The sequence below is a fragment of the Cucurbita pepo genome, chromosome LG01 (genome assembly GCF_002806865.2).
Source record: "Cucurbita pepo subsp. pepo cultivar mu-cu-16 chromosome LG01, ASM280686v2, whole genome shotgun sequence".
Taxonomy (NCBI): domain Eukaryota; kingdom Viridiplantae; phylum Streptophyta; class Magnoliopsida; order Cucurbitales; family Cucurbitaceae; genus Cucurbita; species Cucurbita pepo.
In genome coordinates this window covers 16,828,088-16,853,070 of record NC_036638.1, presented here as the reverse complement: position 1 = coordinate 16,853,070, position 24,983 = coordinate 16,828,088, and the positions used below count along the sequence as shown (strand labels likewise).

General features: G+C 36.7%; 3 protein-coding genes, 1 long non-coding RNA gene and 3 other non-coding genes across 12 annotated transcripts; 1 reads left to right on the top strand and 6 right to left on the bottom strand.

The window, feature by feature from the left end:
• Positions 1–496: 496 nt before the first annotated feature.
• Positions 497–4,617, bottom strand: LOC111803958 (sucrose synthase 5-like). The gene is made up of 13 exons (XM_023688584.1): positions 4,305–4,617; positions 3,838–3,992; positions 3,558–3,750; positions 3,347–3,465; positions 2,989–3,205; positions 2,734–2,829; positions 2,482–2,655; positions 2,251–2,367; positions 2,006–2,172; positions 1,696–1,917; positions 1,050–1,616; positions 827–965; positions 497–742 (listed from the first exon to the last, which is right to left on the bottom strand). The coding sequence occupies exons 1-13, from the start codon at positions 4,512–4,514 to the stop codon at positions 704–706; spliced, it is 2,415 nt and encodes an 804-aa protein (XP_023544352.1). The 5' UTR covers positions 4,515–4,617; the 3' UTR covers positions 497–703.
• A 4,916-nt stretch (positions 4,618–9,533) lies between these two features.
• Positions 9,534–10,935, bottom strand: LOC111789403. Its single transcript, XR_002814335.1, has 2 exons — positions 10,556–10,935; positions 9,534–9,809 (listed from the first exon to the last, which is right to left on the bottom strand). It is a non-coding gene; the product is annotated as an uncharacterized LOC111789403 (long non-coding RNA).
• On the bottom strand, positions 9,683–9,764 carry LOC111782955. The gene has a single exon (XR_002813243.1). It is a non-coding gene; the product is annotated as a small nucleolar RNA Z103 (small nucleolar RNA).
• Positions 9,940–10,040, bottom strand: LOC111782959. Its single transcript, XR_002813245.1, has one exon. It is a non-coding gene; the product is annotated as a small nucleolar RNA Z103 (small nucleolar RNA).
• LOC111782948 lies at positions 10,218–10,297 on the bottom strand. Its single transcript, XR_002813242.1, has one exon. It is a non-coding gene; the product is annotated as a small nucleolar RNA Z103 (small nucleolar RNA).
• Positions 10,936–11,548: 613 nt separating the features above from the next.
• On the bottom strand, positions 11,549–14,808 carry LOC111804725 (phytoene synthase, chloroplastic-like). Its single transcript, XM_023689496.1, has 7 exons — positions 14,328–14,808; positions 13,472–14,101; positions 13,334–13,384; positions 12,923–13,095; positions 12,574–12,809; positions 11,872–12,064; positions 11,549–11,767 (listed from the first exon to the last, which is right to left on the bottom strand). The coding sequence occupies exons 2-7, from the start codon at positions 13,902–13,904 to the stop codon at positions 11,615–11,617; spliced, it is 1,239 nt and encodes a 412-aa protein (XP_023545264.1). The 5' UTR covers positions 13,905–14,101; positions 14,328–14,808; the 3' UTR covers positions 11,549–11,614.
• Positions 14,809–16,248: 1,440 nt separating this feature from the next.
• Positions 16,249–24,958, top strand: LOC111790440 (SUPPRESSOR OF ABI3-5). 6 transcript variants are annotated; one of them, XM_023671369.1, is made up of 17 exons: positions 16,249–16,421; positions 16,723–16,856; positions 16,931–17,009; positions 17,226–17,266; positions 17,502–18,261; positions 18,347–18,418; positions 18,511–18,603; positions 18,690–18,769; positions 19,008–19,158; positions 19,926–20,013; positions 20,092–20,183; positions 20,418–20,486; positions 20,977–21,156; positions 21,660–21,852; positions 22,687–23,643; positions 23,922–24,106; positions 24,495–24,958. In XM_023671369.1, the coding sequence occupies exons 3-17, from the start codon at positions 16,962–16,964 to the stop codon at positions 24,672–24,674; spliced, it is 3,189 nt and encodes a 1,062-aa protein (XP_023527137.1). In that variant the 5' UTR covers positions 16,249–16,421; positions 16,723–16,856; positions 16,931–16,961; the 3' UTR covers positions 24,675–24,958. The 6 variants fall into 6 exon arrangements, with proteins under 6 accessions (XP_023527137.1, XP_023527103.1, XP_023527111.1 ...); XM_023671335.1 differs by lacking the exon at positions 16,723–16,856 and having other exon boundaries at positions 16,872–17,009; XM_023671343.1 differs by having other exon boundaries at positions 16,723–17,009.
• The last annotated feature ends 25 nt before the right edge of the window (positions 24,959–24,983 follow it).

Genomic DNA, 24,983 nt, shown 5'->3' with positions numbered 1-24,983 from the left:
AGTGCACGCCCACATGTGCTCACCATGGCTTGGATCAAGTCAGGTCTAACCGGTCTTAGATGAGCTTTCGAGCCTCTTGGCCTAGTAGGCTCTTTACTTTAGCCCAACCCACGAGTCTCCATTTGACCCTTAGTTGTCTTATATCTCTTCGGTTTAGATCCTATTGTACAAAATCAACCATAACACGTAAATTAATCGCGTATAATATCTAAGTCACAAACATTGCAAATTCCTTTCAAATCTTGAGTCAAAAGTGGTGAAAACATGTCAATTTATTTTCCAAAAAACCCCTTAGGATAAGGTGTAAGGAATAAGTTCTATCCTTTAGGCAGGAATGTGAAAAAGTGAGATTCTTTCTAAGATGCGAAGTCACAAGGAACAAGCATATAACCAAAGGGATTGCTAATCATGTTCATACAAATGTTCTTATTACATTGAACAATCCTTTAACTTTTAATAGAACATGTTCTTAAGAGATTAATATTAAATATCATTGTGACATGAACACAAGAATCTCCATTGGTGTTCAACTCAAGATGAACACAACCTTTATTCAATTTCAACAAGGGAAAAGGGAAACATTCCAATCATAATATATATGACTGCTTGAAATTACAAACTGTGTTGAAAAGGCAACATTCTTGAAACAAAGTTTTCTTGCATAAGCTTGTCATGTTTGTTGGGTTGCATACTCTTGTGATGGCTAAGCCGAGTCGTCGACAGCGACCGGCACGGTCTTCACCTGAGAAACGAATGGAAAACGATGTAACGATGAAAAGGGGTTCGATATCTTAAGGATTTGAGGGAAATTGTAGGAGAAACATACCAAATTCTTGTAAAGAAGATTATAAAACATTTGGATGTATCTTTGCTTAGCTTGCTTTTGGTGGTTGTTCAATTGGTTCCAAAAAGTGTAAGTGCTACCCATGTTAAGAACCTTGTTTGCATAGATTTTCCAAGTGTAGCTGCCAAAGACAAGACATGAGAAGATGATTAGAGTTTTGTATTAAGTTCAACAATGTAACATAGGTAGGTTGGAGAGAAGTTACCATTCATCGATACGTTTCAAGCCGCCGTTCGAAATTTTGGTCCAGTAGGCGTGATCGTTCTTGCAGTTTTCGAAGAAGTTAGCGATCTTTTTGCTCGATTCAGCGCCGTTGTTTGGATCGATATGGAAGCCTGAGATGCCATCAACTATGATCTCAGCTGGACCTCCTTGATTGGTAGCAAAGGTTGGTAAGCCAGAGTTCATTGCCTCAATCACTGTGAGACCAAAAGCTTCATATAGAGCAGGCTGCACAAAGGCTCCTTTCGTGTCGGCGATGCATCGGTAGAGTTCTCCGTTACGACGTCGATCAGTCTGTGCTGCTATCCATCTGATCTGCCCTTTGAGTTGGTATTTGTCAATCAATTCATGCATCTTTCTTATCTCTGCCATTTCTTCTCTGTCCTTTGATTTGGAAGGATCAAAGAATCCCCCAACCACAACAAGATTCACCAAATTTCTCAGCTTCTCATTCTTCCCAAACCATTCAACCAATCCCGTGATGTTCTTCACGACATCGAACCGTGCCATCGTAAATATGATCGGTTTTTTCTTCTCTGCTAGATATCCTCTGTTTCATCAAAAAACAAAGCAGTGTTCATATGCAAAACTTACAAAACACATCCCAAATATTTCAATCAAACACTCACATATGCACATCATTCTCAACATTACTGAAAAGAAGTTCCTCAATTGCTGGTTGAAACGATGTGAATCGTTCCTTAGCCATGTAAGGGAAATACACTGACTGATCAGCCCCTGGTGCTGCAATGTTGAACTTTGGATCGAACACGTTGATGCCCGAAACCACTCGGTACAGCCCCGGAAGCGTAAACGCCTCGTGGCTTTCATATTGCCCTGGCTTCTTCTTACTGCAAACCATAAACCATTTTCATCTTAGCTACTAAACTATGCTCGAGTTCACCGTACTACTAAACTATACTCGGGTTTTTTTCGAACCTTCCTGCAATCTCTTGGAATGTGCTTGCAATCACAAAATCAGTGGCATTCATTGCAAGAATATCAGCTGTAAATTGGCATGAAAAGTGATACTTTGAGTCCAATTCCTTCCATTTAAGATCTGAATCTTCATATTTAGTCTTCTCCAAGGCATGTGCAATTGTTGCCTGTTTTCATCAATTTTGTGTCACAATTGATATCTATTTGTTAAGAACATATCTAAGACAATATGAAGAACACAATACTTGGGTTATGCCTAGCTTGCTAGCCATGAGGGATGCCACAAGATTCCCATCTGTATAGTTTCCAATGATTAGATCTGGCTTTGCTCCCATGAGATCTAATATCTTGGCAGTGGCATCCTAACGTAAGATTACGACACGACGATGTTAGAACACGATGTCACAAACCCGTTTGATCGATGATAATTCTACGACGTCAAAATAATGTCGATCCAAATTATGTTTAGAACTTACTTGAGCAAATCTCTCGAGGAAAGGATAGATGTCGAAACGAGAAACCCAACGACGAAGGACGCCCTTTTCGGTTCTAAAGGGTACCCTTACAATCTTAGAGTAATTAGTCCCAAGGACTGGTTCGATTTCTTGGTTGCATTTGGTTCCCTTGGCGTCTGGAATAAGTCTTGTTATCTGCGTATTCGACTTGATGATTTAATATGGAATCGAAGTAGATATCTCTCGAGTTCGACTCGAAGTTGAAGAACTTACGATGATGATTTGAGGCTTGAAATTGAGGCCTTGTTGCTTAATTCTGAGAAGAAGTTCTTCTTCCATAGCTTTAACTTGATCAAGAATGTAGACAACCTTAAAGAACCACAAAAAAAAAACATCACCTTAAAACAAACAAAAACATTTGAGGTTGTTTGTAGCATATGTCAAAGTCTGTTTTGGTTACGATTCGAGATCGTTTTCGTTACGTTCTTGTTTTCATTTGATTTCTTCTCGATTGACGAAAACTCGTACCTGGCCTCCGGTGTCGGGTAGACCAAGAACATCAGCTTGTCCAAAGTATCCATGAGGAGACAAGATGACAATGTTGAAAATGGTGGGAAGCCAGCTGAAGAACTTTGCCATTTGTGTTGGATCATAGGCTTGGAGTATGTCAGACAGACATCTCATGGTTTCCTTTACTCTTCCAGCACAGTCTCCCCATCCTTTCTCAAAACCCCACTCCTTCAATCTGATTCCACAAAAGTTGGAAAAGATTATTACGATTCCGATTCCGATTCCGATTACGATTATGATTATGAATGAAAATGACGGGTCATGCTAAATTATTACTATACTCAATAAAATCGAAAGCAATATTAGGGTTTCTCACCTAAGGTGGAAGTTTTCGTAAGGGGTGTCGGGAGGAAGTGTAGAAAGGAAAATATCTGCAAGAATCAATGTCGTTTGAAGCTTGGAAGCTGTGTTTAGAGTCTCGTTTAACATAAGTTTCTGTGACAAAAAAAGTAACGGTTAAACTCGAACATAGCTTAGCTAGTTAAAACATATATTCTCGACCTGAAGATCAAAGGTTTGAATCATACCACTCCTTGATACTCGAGGGATAACAAGTAATCGACGAGCGGTTGTGCATTCTCCAATTTGCCACTTAGGTTTGATGTTAGAAACTTTGTAGTGTAGCTAAGACCTTCTCCAATTGAGGAGGGAATGGTTAAGTGAGGAGTTGTGAATTCAATGGCTCCAAAATCAACTTCCAATGCATGTTCATCATTTGCCCTAAAGGATTATCCATTTATGGAAACTAATTACACATTTTTTTTATAAAACAAAATATATTTTTAAAAAAAAAAAACATATTATTACCATTCTTTGTCATAAATAATCTCTTTTAATTTGATAAATTCAGTAGAAGTGAGAGATTTGACCGAGAGATCGAGCGCACTAACTCGAACAAACTCCCAACGCCCAGGTTCTGGTCGAACAGCAAAAGCAACATACGGAGGAGTCACAATTGCCTCCTACATAAGTAAGGAAAACATAACATAAAAAGTTACGAGGAGACAATGAAAAGACAAAATAGAGAGAAGAACAATATGTTCGAGAAAGAAAATTATTGAATTCTCTTTCGTATGGGTTAGAGGATTATTGGGGTGAGTCTCACATTTGATCATGGATTTACAAGTGAGGAATACTATCTTTATTGGTACGAGGCCTTTTGGGAAAGCCCAAAGCATAGCTACGAGAGTCAGTATATTCAACGGTATAAGATTGTGAGTCACGCAGGTCAATCCCGGGAGAGAGAGAGAGAGAGAGAGAGAGATTAGAAGAACCTGAGTAGATGCGAAAATATGGCCAAGAACACCCTCCACATGCTCCATTTCCTCCATCAATTGCTTGAGCTTCAAGCTCCTATTCCCCTTCTCAACAAGCTTACCAAAGCATCTCTTCATAGAGCTATGGTTCAGCTTGAGTGCCTCTGGCATGCCATGAGCTATCAACTCAGGCCTCTTGGCAGCACCATTGTTTACAATTGAACCCATATTGTATAGCTGTTTCTTCTCTCACAAGTGCATTATGCAATGGTTGAACACAATGGGGCATTTATAGGAGAGGTAGGCCAAATGGGTTTGGTTTTGGTTGGCCAATGGCTTAGGGAATTTGATGTGTAGATGGAGCTTTAAAAGATTGGAAAAGAAAGAACATTATTGGAAAAAGGAAAACGAATCTGTGGGTGAGATGAACTTGTTGGAACACAAAAACAAAACTGGTTTGGTTTGGTTTGGTTTTGTTTCATAACTTTGGTAATTCATTGTCCTTTCCATGTAAAGATATGAGTAATCGCTAGCTGATTCGATTTGGAGCTTCTTACATTTGCTTAATGCTAATCACTTTAACATTATCGACGAGTCAACTATCGTTTATCGGTGATTTAGATAAGAATCCTTCAAACGTGTCTGTTGGAGAGAAATTTACATATCTTTATAAGGAATGTTTTGTTTCCCTCTCCTACCGATTGGAGAAGGGAACGAACCATTATTTATAAAAGTGTGGAAACTTCTCCCTAGCAGACTCGTTTTAAAACCGTGGTTGACGATGATATGTAATGGGTCAAAGCAGACAATATCTACTAGCGGTAGGCTTAAACTGTTACAGTTTTGGTTGGGTTATCAAATAAATGAACATGGTCACGTTACTTACTTATCTTGAATTGCTTCTAAGAGTGAAGATTATTCTCATAAACTAACACGTGACGTTTTTTAATATGTTTTGTCATTTTTTTACTATTCTGTGGTTGTGATTTAGGTCGAGCTTTTGAAAATAAATCTACGAACACAAACCAAACTAGGGGCGTTTAAAAAATTTATTGATCCAAAAAAAACTCATCAACTTTATCCAAATGTAAATGAATCAAGATTTGGTATTTAATTACTCACCTCCTAAGTTCATTTTTAGTATGCTTTTGTCTGACTTACGAAGTCAACTATTGTCCGATGAGATTTAGACGTAGTGCATGAACGTTAAGCTACAAACACAAATCAAAACTCGGGCTATTTACAAAATTAGATGACCCAAAAAAAATTGACGAACGTTGCAACGTTTATCAATTTAGATTAATACTCTCAACGTTTATCAATTTAGATCGATAATCTCAATCCAATCTGTACAGTTTAGATTGAAGTTTCTATGACTAAGTTATTAAAAAGAAAGGTGCATCTTGTTGATATATATATATAGTAACTATCAACTCTTTCAAACCTTTTTTAACTAAGATATTCTTAGGATCACTCTCGTTCGATCAGATCAAACTCAACCCATAAGCCAAACACACTAAAAAATGTCTCAATCAAATCGAACTCAACCCATAAACACTCTTATCTAATCATTGTTGTTCGATGATTTGTGATTTAGATAGAACGCTTGAAAATTAAGCGCCAAACACCGAGAACATTCCTAAATTACCTACCTTACTTTTGAATTATTGTGTCTTTTTGTTAAGGGGTTGGAATCAATTTCTAAACCAACATTACTTTTTGAACATGCCTAAGCTACTTAAAAGCTTATTCTTTATTCCATGATTTAGTGTCCTTTGCCAACCCACCAATTGTATTCCCATCAAATGGTTCAAAATAAACGAGCCTTTCAACACGTTCAAATCTACTGATCTTCTTGATTTTTGATCGATTAAAATGTCTTATAAATAATTTTTACGATCTTTATTTATAACATAAAAAATACAATAATTATTTCTATGTTCGTCTCGAGTTGATTATAAGGAACTGAAAAATATATCGAGTGATGTTTACCTAATTCAATTAGGTCTATCGATAATACCGAACTTTCTGTTATAAGCATCTATGTAAGATAGGGTTTGAAAAGAACCCACTATTGATATTGTTTTCAAGTTTATTCTCACATCAAGAAGTACATGTGTTGCCAGTTCTACACGGTGACAAATGGAGGATATAAGGAGAAGAAAAGGAATGGGGTGCAAGGTTCAAAGTTAATATTCTCGTTTTAAGAATAACACGAATACGACAAAAACAAGTGGCACTTCCGATCTTGAGCGATTAATTTAAAAAATTGGAATGTCGTCTCGTGAACCTACTATGACTTGAGGGTTGTGGGAATCTTCTCGTAACATTTAAAAATTTTGAATGTTTTTTTATCTCCTAAAACTTACTATGACTTCTTTTAAAAAAATTGTATATTAATTTGTCTCGGCGTGTTTTATGTATATATATATAATTGAAGAAAGTATATTCTATGGTGTGAGAAAGTATATTCTATGGTGTGAAGTATATTCTATGGGTGTACGCAGTTTTTAAGAGGATATGAACCTTTGTGGGCGTTGAGAGAATGAGTAGTTATGCTCACTTTGGTAATCTATTCATTATGTTTTTTATTTGACTTTGGCTCAGACTTAGCTTCACTGGGTCACATTGAGCTCATTGTGGGTTTGTTGTTTCGTTTACCTTCGGCTACAATGTTTATAGATTAGTTGTTCGTAAGTATGCTTCTCACTTGGTTTTAGTTTCAATTTTGGTTTTCTATTAAGGGTTTTAGGGTTCAATTTTCTTCACCCTCGGTTTTGTTGTCGTTGTATTACTACTGTTCTTTACCATCTTTAATGTTAGTGTTCTTGAAGGAGGAATCATTCCTTTGGGTTTGCTCGCATCCAAGTGTGTTACCGCTTGAAATTCTAGACTTTGAATCAATTGTGTGATCGAGAGACTATACGAGGAAAGCACGTAGAAAAGAAATAAGGAAAAAGATTTTACCGAAAAAATTTAGTAATTAAGAAGAAAATTTTCAAAAAAATACAAATGTTCATGTAGTATATGAAGTTTATAAGAGAAGTTAATGGGGGTAACAAAATGCATGATATGACTATGTATGATTGTGCAAGACTCATAGACGCTCTGGGTCGCCCCCTTTGTGGCATCATGTCTCCCAAGCACCCTCGTGCCTTGATCAGTGACATCATACACCTGAAGAAATTTTTTTTGGAAATGATGAGTATAAGAATACCCAGTAAGCAATCTACTTATGAGACTCTATTTGCATCCATAACCTAATAAGTATCCACAAGACCATACTAACACAAAAATTGACAATCATCGTGGTCTCAAACACTGGGGCTGGGCCTGTTGGCCGCCCTTCGTGACCCTAAATGCACCATCTCCTGGAGGCATCTTGATCTAGACTTTGTCTAGCCAGATAAGTCTCTAGCATCCTAGTCTAAGCTCAATGTTTCTTCCTATTCTCAACAAGAAAGAAAATACACACAATCGTATACTAGAGTTAACGTGCAATAGTCCTTGCGATATCAACACGCATGTTCGACGAGAGATAACGTCCATCTTCACCCGGACTGCATGTTTCACAAAATTTCCTTCCTCCTTTCACGTACATGCAATATCATATCCTTAGCCTAAAGCAATTTCGTAATTAATCGATTTTAAGTATGCTTATTTCTTATTTTAATTTATTTCCATCTTCTAAACCACTTGGTTTGACTTCCTAGGATTAGTGGCTTAGTGGTTTATTAGCATGCAGGCTTATCTCATAGGAAAATTCAAATGGTCATTGACCCCGTTCGTGAGCTTGATCATCTTATCAGAGAAGGTTCCAAAAGTTCTGAGATTCCCTTGGGGTCCTAATTCACATGAGATTTGAGTTGGTATCAAAATCTGAGCAAAAAACTAGCAAACAAAAGTTGAATAGATGAATTTGGCACTAAGGGATCGCTACATACATTTTCACGCACGGGAACCTCTGCGCAGTTGCGAGTTAGACATAGTCGATCGAGTCGCAAGTAAGATCGGTTGGGCACTGAGTCGAGTTTAGGTCGACTTAGGTCCGAGTGCTTTACAAGTGTCAACTGCCAGGGCTAGACACATATTTCCCATCGTTTTCTGCCATGTGTTGCTGGTCGATTACACCAGGCTCCTCAATGCGTTGGGCGACAGGTGTGTTCAAACGTTTTCTTTAAATTTTGGTAACATAACGCACACAACTTGGACGCGTATTATTTTGGAAATTTTCACTCGAGTTCTGAACAAAATGAAGACGTTCAAAGTAACGTAAAACACATACTTATCTCTCCAGAAATTCCAAGATTCCAAGACTCCTCGTACAACCAAAACAAAAAGGTCATAATTGTAGCTTATAAGTCTTCAATTTTCTAGAGTGAATCTACCACCCAAATTTCTCTTCCCTTGCCAAAACAAGTCTCTATTGGGAGTTTTCTTGATTTTGATCTCCAATGGTGAATTTGTGGCAGTTTTTACAATGAAGTCTAAGGAGTTTAACTTTAATGACAGAAAGTGATTTAGGGTTTAGGGTTTTATTTCAAGATTTTGAGATGAAAAAAGAGAAACAAGAGATTATATAAAATCCATGTGTTGGAGAAGCAATTTACTCTTTTGCCCTAAAAAATTCCTTCCCAACAATAATATTGGAACCATAATAGATAAAGGGATTAATCTTTTCCTATTCATTCCACCCTTATCGCCATTTGATCTCCAATTTTTTTCATTTTTCCACTTGGTTCCTTATTTTCCCTTTTTTAATCAAACATCACTTTCTTTTTCTTCTATTATTTTTCATTAATTTTGCTTTTGTTTTTATTATATGTTTTTTTATTTATATTTTATTGATGAAAATTTTTATTTTTAAATAAACGGTATAATAATTTGACACAAAATAATTGAACCATACAGCCCTGTTGAATCAAACTATCAAAAGTCATTATCATCCGAGATAAAATGATATTGATTTGAGAATTTTAACATATATGAGAACTAAAGGGTATAAATAACCATAGGAGTTCATATGAAGGTGCTAGGATTCAAGGGACTATGGTTAACGTAAACAAGTTATGGGCCTAGAGGAAAGATATAAATATGTTTCATGACCATTTGTTGTAACTGATTTTTGTAGTAAATTCTATGAATGTTGTTCACGTGTATTATAATTTACTTAATAAAATACATGGTGTTTTAAATGATCAAAATTGTCGAGACTATTTTGATCCAATGTTAGGCTCGGACGCATTGTTAATGGGTTCTAGCACAAAGATTGGGCTGAAGCTACCGGCCCAAAGAGCAATCACAGTTTGATTCAAAGTAACCAAAAAAAGGTCAAATGCAGAAGTTAGGACAAACGTAATTTGATTAAAACCAGTTCATGGTTAAGATCAAAGGAGATGGATCAGACAAAAGTGTGATGAACACACCAGCATAGAATAATCAGCGTCGATCATTTGGGGAAAGTGTCATCACTTCCATCTACGATTGGTAGTCATACATCTCGAACAACATTTAAAACAAATACTGAAAGTAGAGATTAATTCAATTAACGCCACTAAATAAAAACATATGCAATCAAATATCAATAAGAAATAAAGCATTAAATTCTATGAAACTCGATGAATCGAAAGACTATAAGACAAGGAAAATTTAATTGAAAAAAGATCGAAGAAGAAGGATCAGACGCAATGTGATATATACACCAGCATAGTATAATCAGCGTCGATCATTTGGGGAAAGTATCATCAATTCCAACTTCATCGCAATTATTCAGTTTAGCAACTGAATACAATCATATAAAATCAACTAAAAGTACTAAAAAGAACTTAGCAAGCTAACTATTAAAAGAGAAATGGCAGTTTCTTTCGAAGAACACTAAAAAGTAGAATGGAAACGTCAAGACAAATTCAAATTCAATCAAAATCGAATGAGATGGATCAGACAAGTGTGGTAACCACACCAGCACAGTATAATCAGCGTCGATCATTTGGGGAAAGTGTCATCATTTCCATCTACGATTGATAATCATACATATCAAACAATGCAAAAGGCAACATTAAATCCATAGCAAGTAGTATTGGCCTTAAGCACGAAACTGAAACTCAACGGCCGGCTTCGTGTGGAAGCCATGAAGGCCTCTTTAGTTAACAGAAACAGAGCTGCTATCACGCCGGAAAATACAAAGCAACCGATAATGAAACAGAGTCTAACGGATGCCAGTACTCAGTATCCAACGCCATTAAGTCCACTACGAAAAGAAAATGGTTTACCTCTTACGAATCAAAACCCTAACGCTACATAGTGAAGATTGGCCGCATGAAGAAGACGATTGTTGGTGTGATAGATAAAGCGCTAAGAAGCTTATATATAGAAACAGAGGGGCTGCAATGTTCGCTTCCAAGCCCTAAAATTGCTTTTTAGGGTTTACAGATCTATCGTTTTATATCATGCCACGTGTACGGTCCGATTTTTTCCTTTTTATTAGCCGCTCATTTTTTTGAATAAAACTATAGTAAAGAATGATATAGCATTACTTGATTGATTTATGTGTCATACTCAACTTAGTAGGTTAGATGTTTGAATCTAACGACCATTGTTATTCGAGCGACTTTGACTATCTAAGTCCAATAAAGGTTCAATTTGGTTGAATTTTTTAAAAGAATTAACAAATTTAATTTGATTTACAGGTTGACATTTTTTGGTCAGGTCAATTCGACCAACCCAAAATTAAGGTTAATGTTTGATATTTGAACTTTAAAACTTTAGCTATTAATAATAAGTAGGATTTTGTTAAATAATTATAAATAAAAATAAAAAAGAACAACCCAACAAATCCAACCCAAATCGAAAAATAGAGAATTAGGTTGGGTTGTGAACTCTATTCAAGTTGCTCGGGTCATCAACCCGAAATTTCAAGTTCAACCCATGTACGCCCCTATTAATAATAATAACTAAGTTACACTCATTCTACTTTCCTTCGCTCCTACACCGTAACCTTTGACTGTATTCCTTTCAATCCCACCTTATAACTCGTGTACCTCACAGAATCATGCATGTGGACTCAAGTACTATATAAATTTGATTCTTATAATTCATAATCGAGACCAGATTCAACGGTCACGAACCGACATGGTTCCTTAAGAGGTCGACCTTGGTCGCGTGTCAAGGCTGAGGGGGTTGATTAGGGCCTCGACCCAAACTATTCTCTTTTCCTTTACCTCATGTATTGAGCTTTTTTTCCATTAGTTTTGTGGCTAACTTTGTTTGACTAATGAAGGAGGCATTATATAATTAAGAACATGTTAATATACAAAATTTTCGTAGCAAGTTCATGAAGGGCCAAGGAGAGACCTTGCATAAGCCATTGGTAGTGCCATCATTTTCTTGGCTTTGCTCACATATGCCCTCTTCGTGAAGTTGTTGTAGTCATTTGCTTCAATCTCGTCCAATATTTGCCGATATAGTAGCAATGAAGCCCACACCTACAAACATTATGGCTACCACTCAAGCACAATGACTAATAGAATTCGATAAAAATGGATAGCAAAACAAAGAAGAAGAGTAAAAGAAACGATGGATTGTTTACCGGCCATCTGCTAGCGTTACTAAGCTCCAACACTCCTTTTTCGGCCTCATCGAAGAACGTTCGAGCTCGTTTAATTTGACTCTTCATGAAGTTCCTCCATTTATCAGTTACTCTTCCAGCAAATATATCATCGTCTGAAATTCCTGCCTGTGCTAGCTCATCTTGTGGTAGGTATATTCTTCCTCTTCTAGCACTTTACATACCATAAATAAATCCCGTTAAAGGAAACGTCTTATACACCTGTTCATGCACTTCAATCGACAGTGGTTATGGTCGTTATTGTGATATCCCACATTAGTTGGGAAGGAGAACAAAGGGTGTGGAAACCTTTCCCTTTTAAAGCCTCGAGAGGAAGCCCGAAAGGAAAAGTCCAAAAATGACAGTATCTACTAGCGGTGGACTTGGGTCGTTACAGTTATGGAGTTTGGACTTGTTCTACGACGTTCTTTTTTACTTATCATTAGGTTTACACTATAGGTTGATTTCACTCCTATCCGTGAATGTTTGAGCTAGTGTGTGTGTACTATTAATGTCATGAGAGAGCTGTCTGACTCTACTATGTTTGATTGTCTAAGGTCGTTGTAACGGTTTGAACTAGTTCCCTCTAAGTTCTTAACGATTATCGAGCTGACTTAAGATTAGTTAAGACATGAACCAGCTTAGGAAACTTTACACTAGAGTCAACAAGGGCAGTGAACTTACTCTTCTCCAACATCTCTGAGAATGTTTGTAAGTTGGTTAGCAATGCCTAAAGCCAAAGCAGCATTGTACACACTCTCTGTGCTTGCTTGCGAGTCAGGTGCAATGCCCATCACAGGAACACTCATCAACCCAACTGTTCCAGCAACATAATAACAGTAGAGATATAGTTCGTCGAAATTTGTGTATCTCGACTTTCTTAGATCCGTTCTCATCCCTTCGATCATATCTTTAAACGGCTGCAAAAATCGAAACGTATTAGACTTCATCCAACTTCATAGCCAAACAACATCTCTACTAGAGGTACCAAGATTTCATATATGGCTATGATGTCGATCGAACCATAGCTGACCTGAATGTCGACAGGAAACTTAGTAACGGTATCGGCTAAAGCGGCGTCCAGCATATCAAAAGGCCTCCCTTGGAAAAGCTCTTCCAGCCTTGCCTCCCATCTATCCAATGCTGATGGTGTTATGTGTGAAGCATTTGGCCCATCAACAAGCTCATCTGTCCTCCTACACCACACTTCAAGCCAACAACAAACGAGGATAAACTCAGTACAGATTAGGTTAAGATCGCACAACAACGCACACACCCAATCTAGATGAACACAAAGAACAAGAGAAAGTTCTACTATGTATAACAAAAGCTATAAATAACAGTCGGCTCTATAACCAAACAGATTGCACACCGACATCATGTCGATCAAAGCTACAAAGGCCAAGCAAAGGAAATTCAAATATAAAAGTTCAGTACCACTTACCATATATTGCCCAAATAGCCTTTTGTCTCTCGGGAGTCATCAGCATAGTTCCTAAAAAGAAGAACAAAAAGACATGAAATCAGACAAGAATTTAAGTAACAAATTTTTAGTAAGAAAAATGATAACAAAAAGGCTAACCCAGATAGAATGTTTTGGCATACTCTGCACAAACTTCACCACAACGATCATAAGCTTCATTCAACAAGCTCAGAGTCCCAGGAAGAACAATATCCGGCTTCACATCCAATTCTCCGGCTGTCCTCAGCTGCCGTTTCACCAGAGCCGCCTGTTTCATAACCACGTCGTACACCTTTTGCTCCGACGAGACGGTCATTGCTCCGGCGGGATTCACCACCATACTTGCAGCAATAACTGGGTACTTCAATTGTGAGGAGTGAGAGTAATTCCCCCATTTGTGTCTCTTTTTCATCATTTTCGCCGCTCGATTTCGGGAAAAGAATCTCGAAGAATCGGGAATTTGAGATCCATCTCGAACTGAATCAAGAAATCCGAAGCTCGATGGGGAAATTTCGACGTTGGAAGAGACAACCAACGACGAAGCAAAAGACATATCAATCGATTTTCAAAATTTCACTTCCTCACTCGTTGATTCGAATCTAGAAATAACGAATCGCAGAGTAATCGAGAAACCCAATTGGAAAATGAAGTGGAAAAAGCAAGTTAAATCCGATTGAACCGTCCAAGAAATTCCTAGCGATGCTTTGACACGGAGGAAGCTCCCCACTTAGTTTCTCTTTTGTATCGCGCCTGTAATTCGTCCAAAAATTTATAGTTTAAAAAACAAGCACAACCAAAACAGAGTACAATAAATTAATATAAGAACCCGATTATGTGGACATAAAATAAACTCCGTGACCAACAAACACCTAACACTCACATGGTGATTATCCTCAGATTTCTTCGAAATTTGACTAGAATATGAACAGAAACGAATCCCCAAAATAAAAAACACAAGAACAGCAGAATCACTTACGATTGCTGAAGAACAGCAATGGAGGAGGGAGGAGAAACGAACCGCCAAGGGAGGGAGCTCTCTGTTTCGATTCAACTTTGAAGATTGATTGTAATATAAAAAGGCGATTGAAATGAAATGGGTGTTGTTTTGTTTGTTTTTTTGTGGCGCATTTGAGTTGAGGCCACTGTGCGCTTTTCGGGGTTTTGGTGGTGGATGGTTGCTGTAATGGAGTCTTGATCGTTGCTGGAAGAATATGGTCCGCAAACTGCGTCGAGCCCGTCCAGTTTTTGCTTTTTCTGCAAGTTGCCGCTCAGTTTCAAAATGGGGCTGAGAGTGTGGGTCAAATTGTAGCTTGCCCAATAAAAATATTACATTTTTATTTTCGTCCATTCAATAAGCGAGTAAATATCGATATCTTCAAGCTCTTCGAACTCATACTCCTCGGTAAGATTTCGGGTTCATTTGATATTGTAGCTACAATGGGAGATTTAAAGTTTGTGGGTCCAACTTCTTCTACACAAACCAGTCGGCAATTCCCTTATTAGACCGCTCTAGCTTGGTACTGTATCAGCAGCGCCCGACTACGTCTTGAGCCCTATCCAAATTTGTCTTTTTGAACTTCATGTTCCCGAGTTGCAGGGAACAATCCAAACTAAGGCAATTTTTACATATTCGCTTTGTCGGCCTTATTTTTATGAAAAGGGGCAGAATTCTCTAAACACGAAAATCTGTCTTTTTGAACTTGATAATCAAATAATGTTAAATTATTATCTTATATCAAATTCATTCGTTTGTATCTTTTGAATATCGCTATAATTATTAAAAATAAATTAGCGACTTTATTGAATAATTTGTCTGAAAAAGGAAAAAAGCGTGATGGCATGCCATTGGTATGAAGATAAAGGGAGAAGCGTGAGAGTGTAGGAAGAAGATGACACGTGGACAAGGCAGCCCAATCAGCGGAAGATAACGTTATCAAAAATTCACCTTACCGCAATAACGAGATACATTGTACTCCTAAATAGCACACGTGGCAGACGTGTAAGCACATGAGATCCGGTACTAATGGGTTACCGACCCATAAAAGGGACACATGCTAGGCCTAGATTTAATAATCATAATTTGAACACTAAATTAATAAATAAAAAATAAACTTTTTATTTTTTCAAACAAAATATTCAATAATAATCTTTAATTTAAAAAAAGTCTTAAAAAAAATACATTTATATAAATTTTAGATAAAAACCCTTAATATTTTATTTAAAAATATACTTAAAATTTTAAATAAATATCATAAAATTTTGAAATAACATTAGCACCGTTAATTTTATAAATAAATAATAAAAAATTTATTACCGTTAATATACAGATAAAAATCATCTTTTTTTTATTTTACTTTTAAAAACTCATGAATATTTTAGGTAACAATATTATTAATCTCGTAAAAAGTTTAAATGTGTGTTTTTTTTTAAAGTTTTTTAAGAAATTTGGAGGTGTTTTTTATATTCTAAAAAAAAATAAAAATATTAAAGAATATAAATATTTTTTTAAATAATTTAAAAATTTTAAAACTATTTTTTAAATCTTTTGATATCTTTCCTCAACCAATAGCAATTTTAAAACTATTAATATAGCTTTAAATACAATTATAATAAAATATAAATTATATTTTATTAGTAATTTTTTTACAATATATTTAATAATAATAACTAGATTATAACTAAGTAAACGAAATTTCTTAAAATATAATTTAAAAAGAAATTAAGTGTGATTTTTTTTAAAAATTTGATTATAATTATGAAAACACACATTCAAGATTGGGCCTGGGCCTGGGCCTGGTAGTTGGGCCCAGAATATACAGTTTGAAGCCCGGCCCACATATTTCGATCATCAATGAGAAGGGCAAATTTATATTTTTCTGTAATGAGTCGGGCGAAGAGAGTAGTGAAAGCTGGAAGCATTTTTTTTTTGTCGAATGCTTTCGGGGCTTTAACGCATTCTGGTTGTGGCGGAAGAAACCCTAGAAGAGACCGAGAAGAAGAAGAGCAAGAACAGAAAGTGAGATAGCTTCAATTCAGTCGATCCGATCCAAATCAGTCTTCCAATTCCATTGTATGTACGTTGAATTTCCTAATTCATTGCAATTTTCAATGTTGTTGAAGACTTGTTATGTTTCGTGTGTCGTCATGTGTCGCTGCGCCTTTTGGTAGGAAATAACGTCATTTAGTCATTGTTTCTTCGATGTTTTGTGGATTTCTTCCTTTTCTGTTTGCTTTGGCGTTTGCCATGTTGGTCGCTTGAAACATTATGTTCAATGCGTTGGTGTATTTGCGATTGAGTTTGGCAACTGAGTTATGTTGTTGCTGCGTGAGCTCTATGGTTTCTAATGTTAAGGTCCGCTTTTTTTGTTAAGGGAATCGGAAGATTGATGCTTCTGAATTCTGGGAAGGATTATATTTATGAGGATTCCAATTTAGATACGAGGCCAAGGTCTATTCATGGGACTTGTTAAGTGTTGGTTCGTCATGGCATAACTATGTCTGTTTGGTGCGTATATTACAGGAAAGGTTTTCGAACATTGTGCTCCTGAATCTTTTGATCCAACATCCAGAGCTTTGCAGGGTGTATTCGTGACTCACTTTTCCTGCGATAATGGATCCTGGGCGCTATGGTCTTCAACAAGGATGGGATAATAACAGCGTAATTGTGGTTTCCTCCTTAATAATCACCTATATGGATGATAATTCCCGAAATTATTAGGGCTATGTGAATGTCCATTTCTTTTCCGGCATCTCATCTTTAAAGAAAAAAATGAGAGAAAGACTTGGGGCATTGAGGATGTGGACTGGATTTGCCTAACCTCATAAGAACATTTGACTATTTGTGCTGACATAGCTTATTCTCTTGAATCCACAGGCTTTGGAGGGTTATGGGAATGTTCACGAGCCAAACTTCCGGTGAGTAATAACTCTTCATCATCATTGGAAAGAATATTTTAACATGTTTGGGAAGAATTGTTCGTTCATAAATCTTAATTGCGTCGATGTATATCCAATGGGTGATTAAGTGAGTTTTTTCTTGTACTTCTACTCGGATTCTCGTTCATATTAGGTTGCTTTGTCCAAGTTTACTTTTTGTTCTTGTTCAGTTGCATAGGTTTCTTCCATCCCATTTCTTTTATCATTTTTGCAGGGTTGGCGGAGCATATGATGAACGAAGGTTTTTAGATGAACGATACACAAGAGATAACAGTTATCCAAGAGATGCCTTTCACCATGATATTGCCAATAGGGAAGACTATGCCCCACCAGCACCTTCAGCTTCTGGCCTTTGGTCTCAATCAAGGAGGCGAAGTTATGAAGATGACTACCCTATTGATAGGGGATCAAGACGATATGAAAGACCATATAACGAGTCATACCATGACTTGGATGCTTTTAATGAACATGAAATTGATACATATCAGGATTTTGATAGATCTCGTGATGGTTATCGTAGTGTTAGTAATCTTCGTGATCATGGAATTGACAGGCTAGATCGGTTTGGGAGTCGTGAGCGTGATGATTATGCGTACGATGATTATGACTACAAGTCTAATGTGGCTCATCCAAAGAGAGATGATAGTTATGAGAGGGATTATGACCATGGACGGTATCGATATGATTCTGATTATGATAGGGGTAGTAGAAGAGAGGGTAACTGGAGAAGAAGGGAATCACGTGATCGTGAACGTGACAAGAGATGTTCTAGTTGGGATAGGGATCAAAGTCCTCATAGAAGACATGATAGGTCTAAGTCTCGTGGGCGTGATTCTCATTCTAGATCAAGATCTCCTCGAAGTCGAAGCCATGGACGAAATTATCGAGAGGATAGTTATGATGACGATCGCCATGAAAGGTCTGAGAGGCGAAGAGATCGAGAAGAGAAACGAGACCGTGAGCATTATTCAGTGGTATTCTTTCTTGGTCTCGGTCTATTCTGTTTACTCATTATTTATGAGAGAATAAAACTGAGTGATTTTTAACATTTTCATGCAGGCTCCATCTGCCACTGTAGTTGTGAAGGGTCTTTCTCAAAAAACCACTGAAGAAGATCTCTACCAAATCCTTGTAATATTAAGCTTGATATTTTATTTAAAATGTTTGTGGCTCACATAGTAGCTATAAACTTTGTAATATTTTTATAATGTGCTTCATCATAGGCTGAATGGGGACCCCTCCGTCATGTACGTGTGATCAAAGAGCGCAATTCTGGCATTTCACGTGGTTTTGCATTTATTGATTTCCCTTCAGTGGTAACCACAATTTTCAAACTTTGTATTGGTTAATTATATTATATTTTCTGGGTGGATATGTATAATTTTTCTTATTGATGAAATAGGGAGCAGCACAAACAATGATGGACAAGATTGGTGATGATGGACTAGTTGTTGATGGCAGGAAGCTTTTCTTTGAGTACAGGTTTGTTCAGTTTATCACTGAATTGGATAAGGCTAGCATTTGTCTAATTGTCTAGGTTTCTTTTACGTTATTTATTTTTTACTTGCCTGGAGTTCAGAATACTGGGTTCTATGAGAATCAGTCTTCTCTGAATTTTTTTTCAGGTCTTATTGTCATTTTTATTGAATGTAGGCTTCAGCGAGTCCATGATTTATTTTTTGCTCTAGCTTATTTTTATTTCATCTATTATGTATTGCAGTAGTAAGCCAACTGGGGGTGCAGGAGGATCTTTTGCTGCAGAAAATACTATGAGATCTGGTTATTTTAGCAAGAATATGGCAATGCCATCTGATTGGATGTGCACAATCTGTGGCTGTGTAAATTTTGCAAGGCGAACATCTTGCTTTCAGGTTTTTGCCAATATTTCTTCTATATTCTTCTACTTTTGATAATTGTTTCAATTGTAGAGATCTTTAACTATGTTTCTGGTACATGGGTTGTGTACTTGGTAGTTTGATGTACATATGTGGAAACAAGAAGCTCATTTCATTTGAGTGATGAAGCATTATAATCTAAACCATAAATAATAATTCTATATAGCTTCCCAAATGGAATAAGCAATCTCAGTAACTATAATTATAAAAAAGTTGACTAATCTCTCCATGAGGATGCTTAATGCCTCCTGATTGGGATTCTCTCACTATTATTCTTAGGAAATTGGTCTCTCAAACCGTATCCCCCAATATTCTAGTCTTTGCCTGTGTTGATCTGGAGTATTTTAACTTTGTGTGTGGACCACTGCTTCGATTCTATTATAAATTACATATGCGAAGTGTAGGTTCATCTTTTTTGGAAGTAAATGCTAAGGATTCTTGTTGTCAATATAGAGTTAATTAATATGAAATAAGTTTTTTGTGGTTCATACCTTATTTATGTTTCTTGGTTTTTCGATTTCTTGTTTAATTTGCCCCTGTGATTGTCTGATAAGAATAAAAATCTTTTTATTGTAATTGGTGAAAGTGGTTTTATACATGGCAGCCGTGGGATAAATATTTATATATATGAAGTATTGGACTAAATCCTGAAGCTTTGAATCTCTAATTTTGGGCAAAGGGACATCTCGTTCATTTAAGGACAGACGTGTTAATATTGAAAAAACCACAATTGTTTTATGCAGTGTAATGAACCTCGGACTGATGATGCTCCACCGGCAGATATTAATATGTCTAATCAATCATCTTTAGGAAAGAAAGGACAAGAAGCAGGTCAGTGTATAGTTTGTCATCAGGTTGTTTCTATTTTATTCCCTTGTGATGAAGTTATCTGAATTTGATTTTAAGTAGGTCCAACTCATGTTTTGGTTGTTCGCGGATTGGATGAAAATGCGGATGAGGAAATGCTTCGCTATGAATTCTCTAAACATGCTCCTATTAAGGTACATTGTTGAAATTTCATTTTTCTAATAATCACTTAATTGGAGTTGGACAAATTTTCAACTTAGACGATAGAATTTGGTTCAAAATATCTCTTAAACCAGCTATAAACACATTTAACTTAACTTGGATTTCGCGTATTTTGGCCTTTGTTATCTTTGCAAGTTCTACGAGGTCATGACAGTGTGAATACTATACGTTATAATGACATTTTCTTTTTTAAAAAATATTTGCAGGACCTTCGTTTGGTTAGGGACAAATTCACTCATGTTTCTAGAGGGTTTGCATTTGTTCATTTCCATTCGGTAAGCTTGCTTTTTAGTTGGATATGTAATGTGAACTTTTTGTTGTTTTTCTACAAAATTGATGGTACCAAATGTTGATGCATCTCCTTCTCTGTGCTTTGTGACATTATTTTAACGTGTTTTCTGGAGATTGATTTATTTCTGCAGAGGGAGATTTTACAGTCTACTATACTTGAAAATCAGGAATACATTATTGATGACAAAATTATTGCTGCCATCCTTATAACCAGCAAAGTAGTGCTTAATAATTGTGTTTTGTTTCCTATCCAAAAAAGTTGTGACCTGTTTTCTGATGCATGAAGGAGATAAGTGGAGTGGGCCTCTGTACTTAGCTTAGTGGAATCTCTCTCTGTCTCATCACATTTGTGTGTTATTGCAATTTTTGCTTGCTTAATTTTTATTTTTTATTTATGTGAGAAAAGATCAATTTAGCACACATAAACAGACAGAGAAGCTATATTTTGTTATGAGATTTGTATTTTTTTTGTAGGTGGAGGATGCTACAAAAGCTCTTGATGCCACAAATGGCACAACCCTCGAGAAGAATGGACAAATTTTACGAGTAGCATATGCTAAGAGCATTCTTGGTCAAGGATCAGGACCATCTGGATCTTCACAGTCAAGTAGCCTTGCAGCTGCTGCAATTGAGGCTGCGACATTTGCTCAGCAGGTATTTTGAAGCTATTTTTATTTTTCACCCCTTAAATTATTTTCATGAACACTTCAATTTTATCTGCCTTTTTAGACTTACTTTTAGGTGTAACTTCTGTTGCAGTTAGCATTATCTAACTTTTTTTTATAAAAAAACCAGGGATTAGTATACACAAGTATTGAAGTAGGTATACCCACATGCAAATAAGCATAATTTAGAACTAAATATTTTTTATGTTGGTCTTGGTGCTATAAATAACAAAAAAGCATTACTCTTAACAAGTATAAGTTTGAGGTGATGAAGGAGGGAGCTATGCAAAATGTTTACCTCTTCGTTCTCCTGTTAAGTTGATGTCTGAAATCTTTATTTCTAACAAATTTCTGCTGTAAGCACCCTTCGTATACGAACAAGTATTTAGTAGATACGTGATTCATAAGTCTTGGTATCAACGGGATCCAAATTAGCACTATCTTTACTTCTAGGGTATTTTGTGCATGATTATTCTTTCATGTGTTTTTTAGTATGATGCTGTTGGATGGGCACCAAAGGAATACAACCCAGATGACAAACAATCCAATGGTGGCCAGGAACTAGGAGGTAAGGAGGTGGCAATTCAAAGTCATGGTTCGGCTCCACAATCTGGCTTTGTGTGGGATGAAGCATCAGGTTACTATTATGATGCTGCTTCTGGGTTCTACTATGACGGAAATACAGGTATGTCCCTTGATGGAGCTTACCCTTATCCCATTGCAACTAATTTGAGTCTGTTATTTATAATATTTTTGCCATTATTTGCTTGCTTGCTAATTTCTTTTTTTTAATCTTCTTGGCCTTTGAGTGGAAGTCTTAACATCCTCCTGTACCCATGTTTTTTTTGTTGGTTGGAAGTCTTGTTTCCTACAGAAAAGAGGACACTAGGATGAAAGGACTGCAATTAATTGGGATTAAGTTGAGTATTGGCTTAAGGTGTTTGGGTGGCAAATGAATTTGGAAGGAAATAATGAGCTATATTAGAGAGTTGAAGGAGCTTAGAGAAGTTTGATTTGAAAGTTTATCTTGAAACTCTATCCCTAGATCAATTTTTTGGAAACAAGAATCGAATACCAGTTTTTTTCCAAGGGTTTTTTTTTTTTTTTTTTTTTTTTTTTTTTTTTTTTTNAAGGAGCAAATTGGGTTTAAGAGGACAAAATTTACTAATCACACACAACCAGGTGCCGAAGTTCTGGGCTCATAAATGCCTAAATTGAACCATAAATAGTTGAAATTTGCAACAAACTTAAGTTTGTAATAAGCTGCTAAAAAAAGAAAAAAAAAGAAAAAAAGAAAAAAAAAAAAAAAAAAGGAGAAGATGGTAATCTGTCCCGTGTGNAAGAACCTGTTCTGATAAAAATAGTCTTAAACCCACCAGAGTTCTTTGTATAGCCACAAATCTTAAGAAAAATGTGAGATTAACTAATAGAGGGTTATATTTGCGTACTTTTTTTAATGATCTATAACATATTATTAATTCTTAAGGTTCAAAACTAAGTTTTCACATTTATCACACAGGCTTATACTATGACGGTAACAGGGGAATTTGGTACACATATGACCATCAAAAGCAGCAATATATCCCCTGTACTGATCAGAATGAGAGCTCTGCTGCTGGAAAAGATGGTGAGTTCCCGAAGACATCAGAAGGGTCAAGTAATAAAAAAGTAGTGATTTCTGCGCCTGCAGCTACCATTACATCGGTTGAGAAGGCTGCTTCATTGCCAGATGCTGTCCAGGCTGCAGCAACAGCAGCGATAGCTGCAGAGAAGAGGGAGAAAGAAAAGGCTAAAGAGATAAAGCTTGCTTCAAAAAGTAGTTTACTGGCTAGTAAAAAGAAGATGAGTAATGTTTTGACAATGTGGAAGCAACGAAGTCATGAAGGACAGGCAACCCGAGTGGCACTTGATGACAACCAATTATTAGCATCAACTGAAGATAAGACTTTCCCTGTTGGACAATCGATGAAGAGTAAACCAAAAGCTGATGTTCAAACCTCAAGGGAGAGCACTTCATTCAACTCGGGAGCTGCTTCAACTTCTCTTTCTGAATCTCAGGTTAAGCCAAGACCTGTGAGTAACAGCTCCGGGGGGACTTTGATGGGTGTTATCAGAGGTTCTGGGAGGGGTATTGTGAAATCAGATAGTTTGTATCCAACAACCTCCAGTGTGGTCTTTCCTTCAACTGTAAAAGATGGTGCTGCCAATTCAACTTCATCGATGGCTGTTGATACTCCCACTCCCTCTACCACAAGTTCCTTCAGAACAGATGCGTCTGCTTTGGGTTCTTACACACCTCCTATAACTTCTGCAAGTGGAAAGAGAAGGTTTTCTGAAATGCCACAACCTTCTGCTTCTGCAAGTAGGGAACAACCACAGACTGCCTACAGAGATCGTGCTGCTGAAAGGAGAAGTTTATATGGCTCATCAACATTCATCGGGGATGATCGGTCCAACCTCGAGTTTGGGGATTTGAGTAAGTTCAGCCATTCTATCACTTTAGCTTCTGTATATAGTGTAGACATTCATCTTATGGTTAAAGATTATACAATGTTTACTTGAAACCAAATTATATTTGGAATCATTGCACTTGATACTTTCAGATTCATTTTCTTCATGATTAGCGCTGGGATCTGTCAGATTGTTGTTTGATGACTGAGTTTGTTAACTGGGTTGATGAGCCGATGCTTTATTCAGAATTTTCATATTGACATGTGAGATCTCCTCTTTGTTTATCATATGTGAATTTTGAAGATCGAGATATTTCAGTCAAAAAGGGTTCTCTGGATTCAATGCCTTTTCCTCCTGGCGTTGGTGGAGGACGAGTAAGTGGGGATGCAAATCTCAACACTTTTGAAGTTATTACGGCGGATAAAGCAATCGATGAAAATAACGTGGGCAACAGGATGCTCCGTAACATGGGCTGGCATGAAGGCTCGGTAATTTTTCTCTTGTTCTTAAATCTTCTGTCATATGCCTCCTAGAGGCCTAATTATTTTCCTTCCATACTTGAGGTTCCCAATTATAGATTATCGATCGAATGTATTAGTTTCGTATCGTTTGGCATTTGATGTCTCTTTCCGTTTTGCTTGTTCTGTTCTATCTTCCAAATGGTTTTTTTTTTTTTTTTTTTTTTTTTTTTTTTTTTTTTTTTTTTTTTTTTTTTTTTTTTTTNTTTTTTGTTTTTTTTTTTTTTTTTTTTTTTTTTTTGTTTGTTTGTTTTGGAGTTAATGTAGAACTTGATAATGCTGGGAAATTAAATGTTGGTATATACCATCACCATTGTGACGTTGGGATTGTTCTCTGGTAATATTTTTTTGCATCCAGGGTCTAGGTAAGGATGGAAGTGGAATGACGGAGCCAGTCCAAGCACAAGCCATGGATAGCAGGGCGGGACTCGGGAGTCATCTGAAAAAGGTGGATCCGAGCCTCGAGATACAGGCCGGTGACAGCTACAAAACTCTCATTCATAAGAAAGCACTTGCTCGGTTCCGGGAGATGTCTTGATATGGTTGTGTAAGTCAAACGCAAACAAATGTACAAAACTTGTTTGAAATTGATCTCCCACCAACGTTAGGTTATAGAAACAAGTTTTGTTTCTGCTGTAGCATTTGTTGGATGTGTCGATGGCATTCAATTTGGAATCAGCCAGCTCTCGTCTTGTCCAAGTACTTCACTTATTTTCATGTCTTTTGCTGCATTATTACACTTTACTCTGAACTTCATGGGCAAAATTAGATTAGGCTCTTTACACAAGAAGAGGACTTTATGATCAATAAAATCAATTTTTAGAAGAAAAGAGTCGTCCGTCCAGAC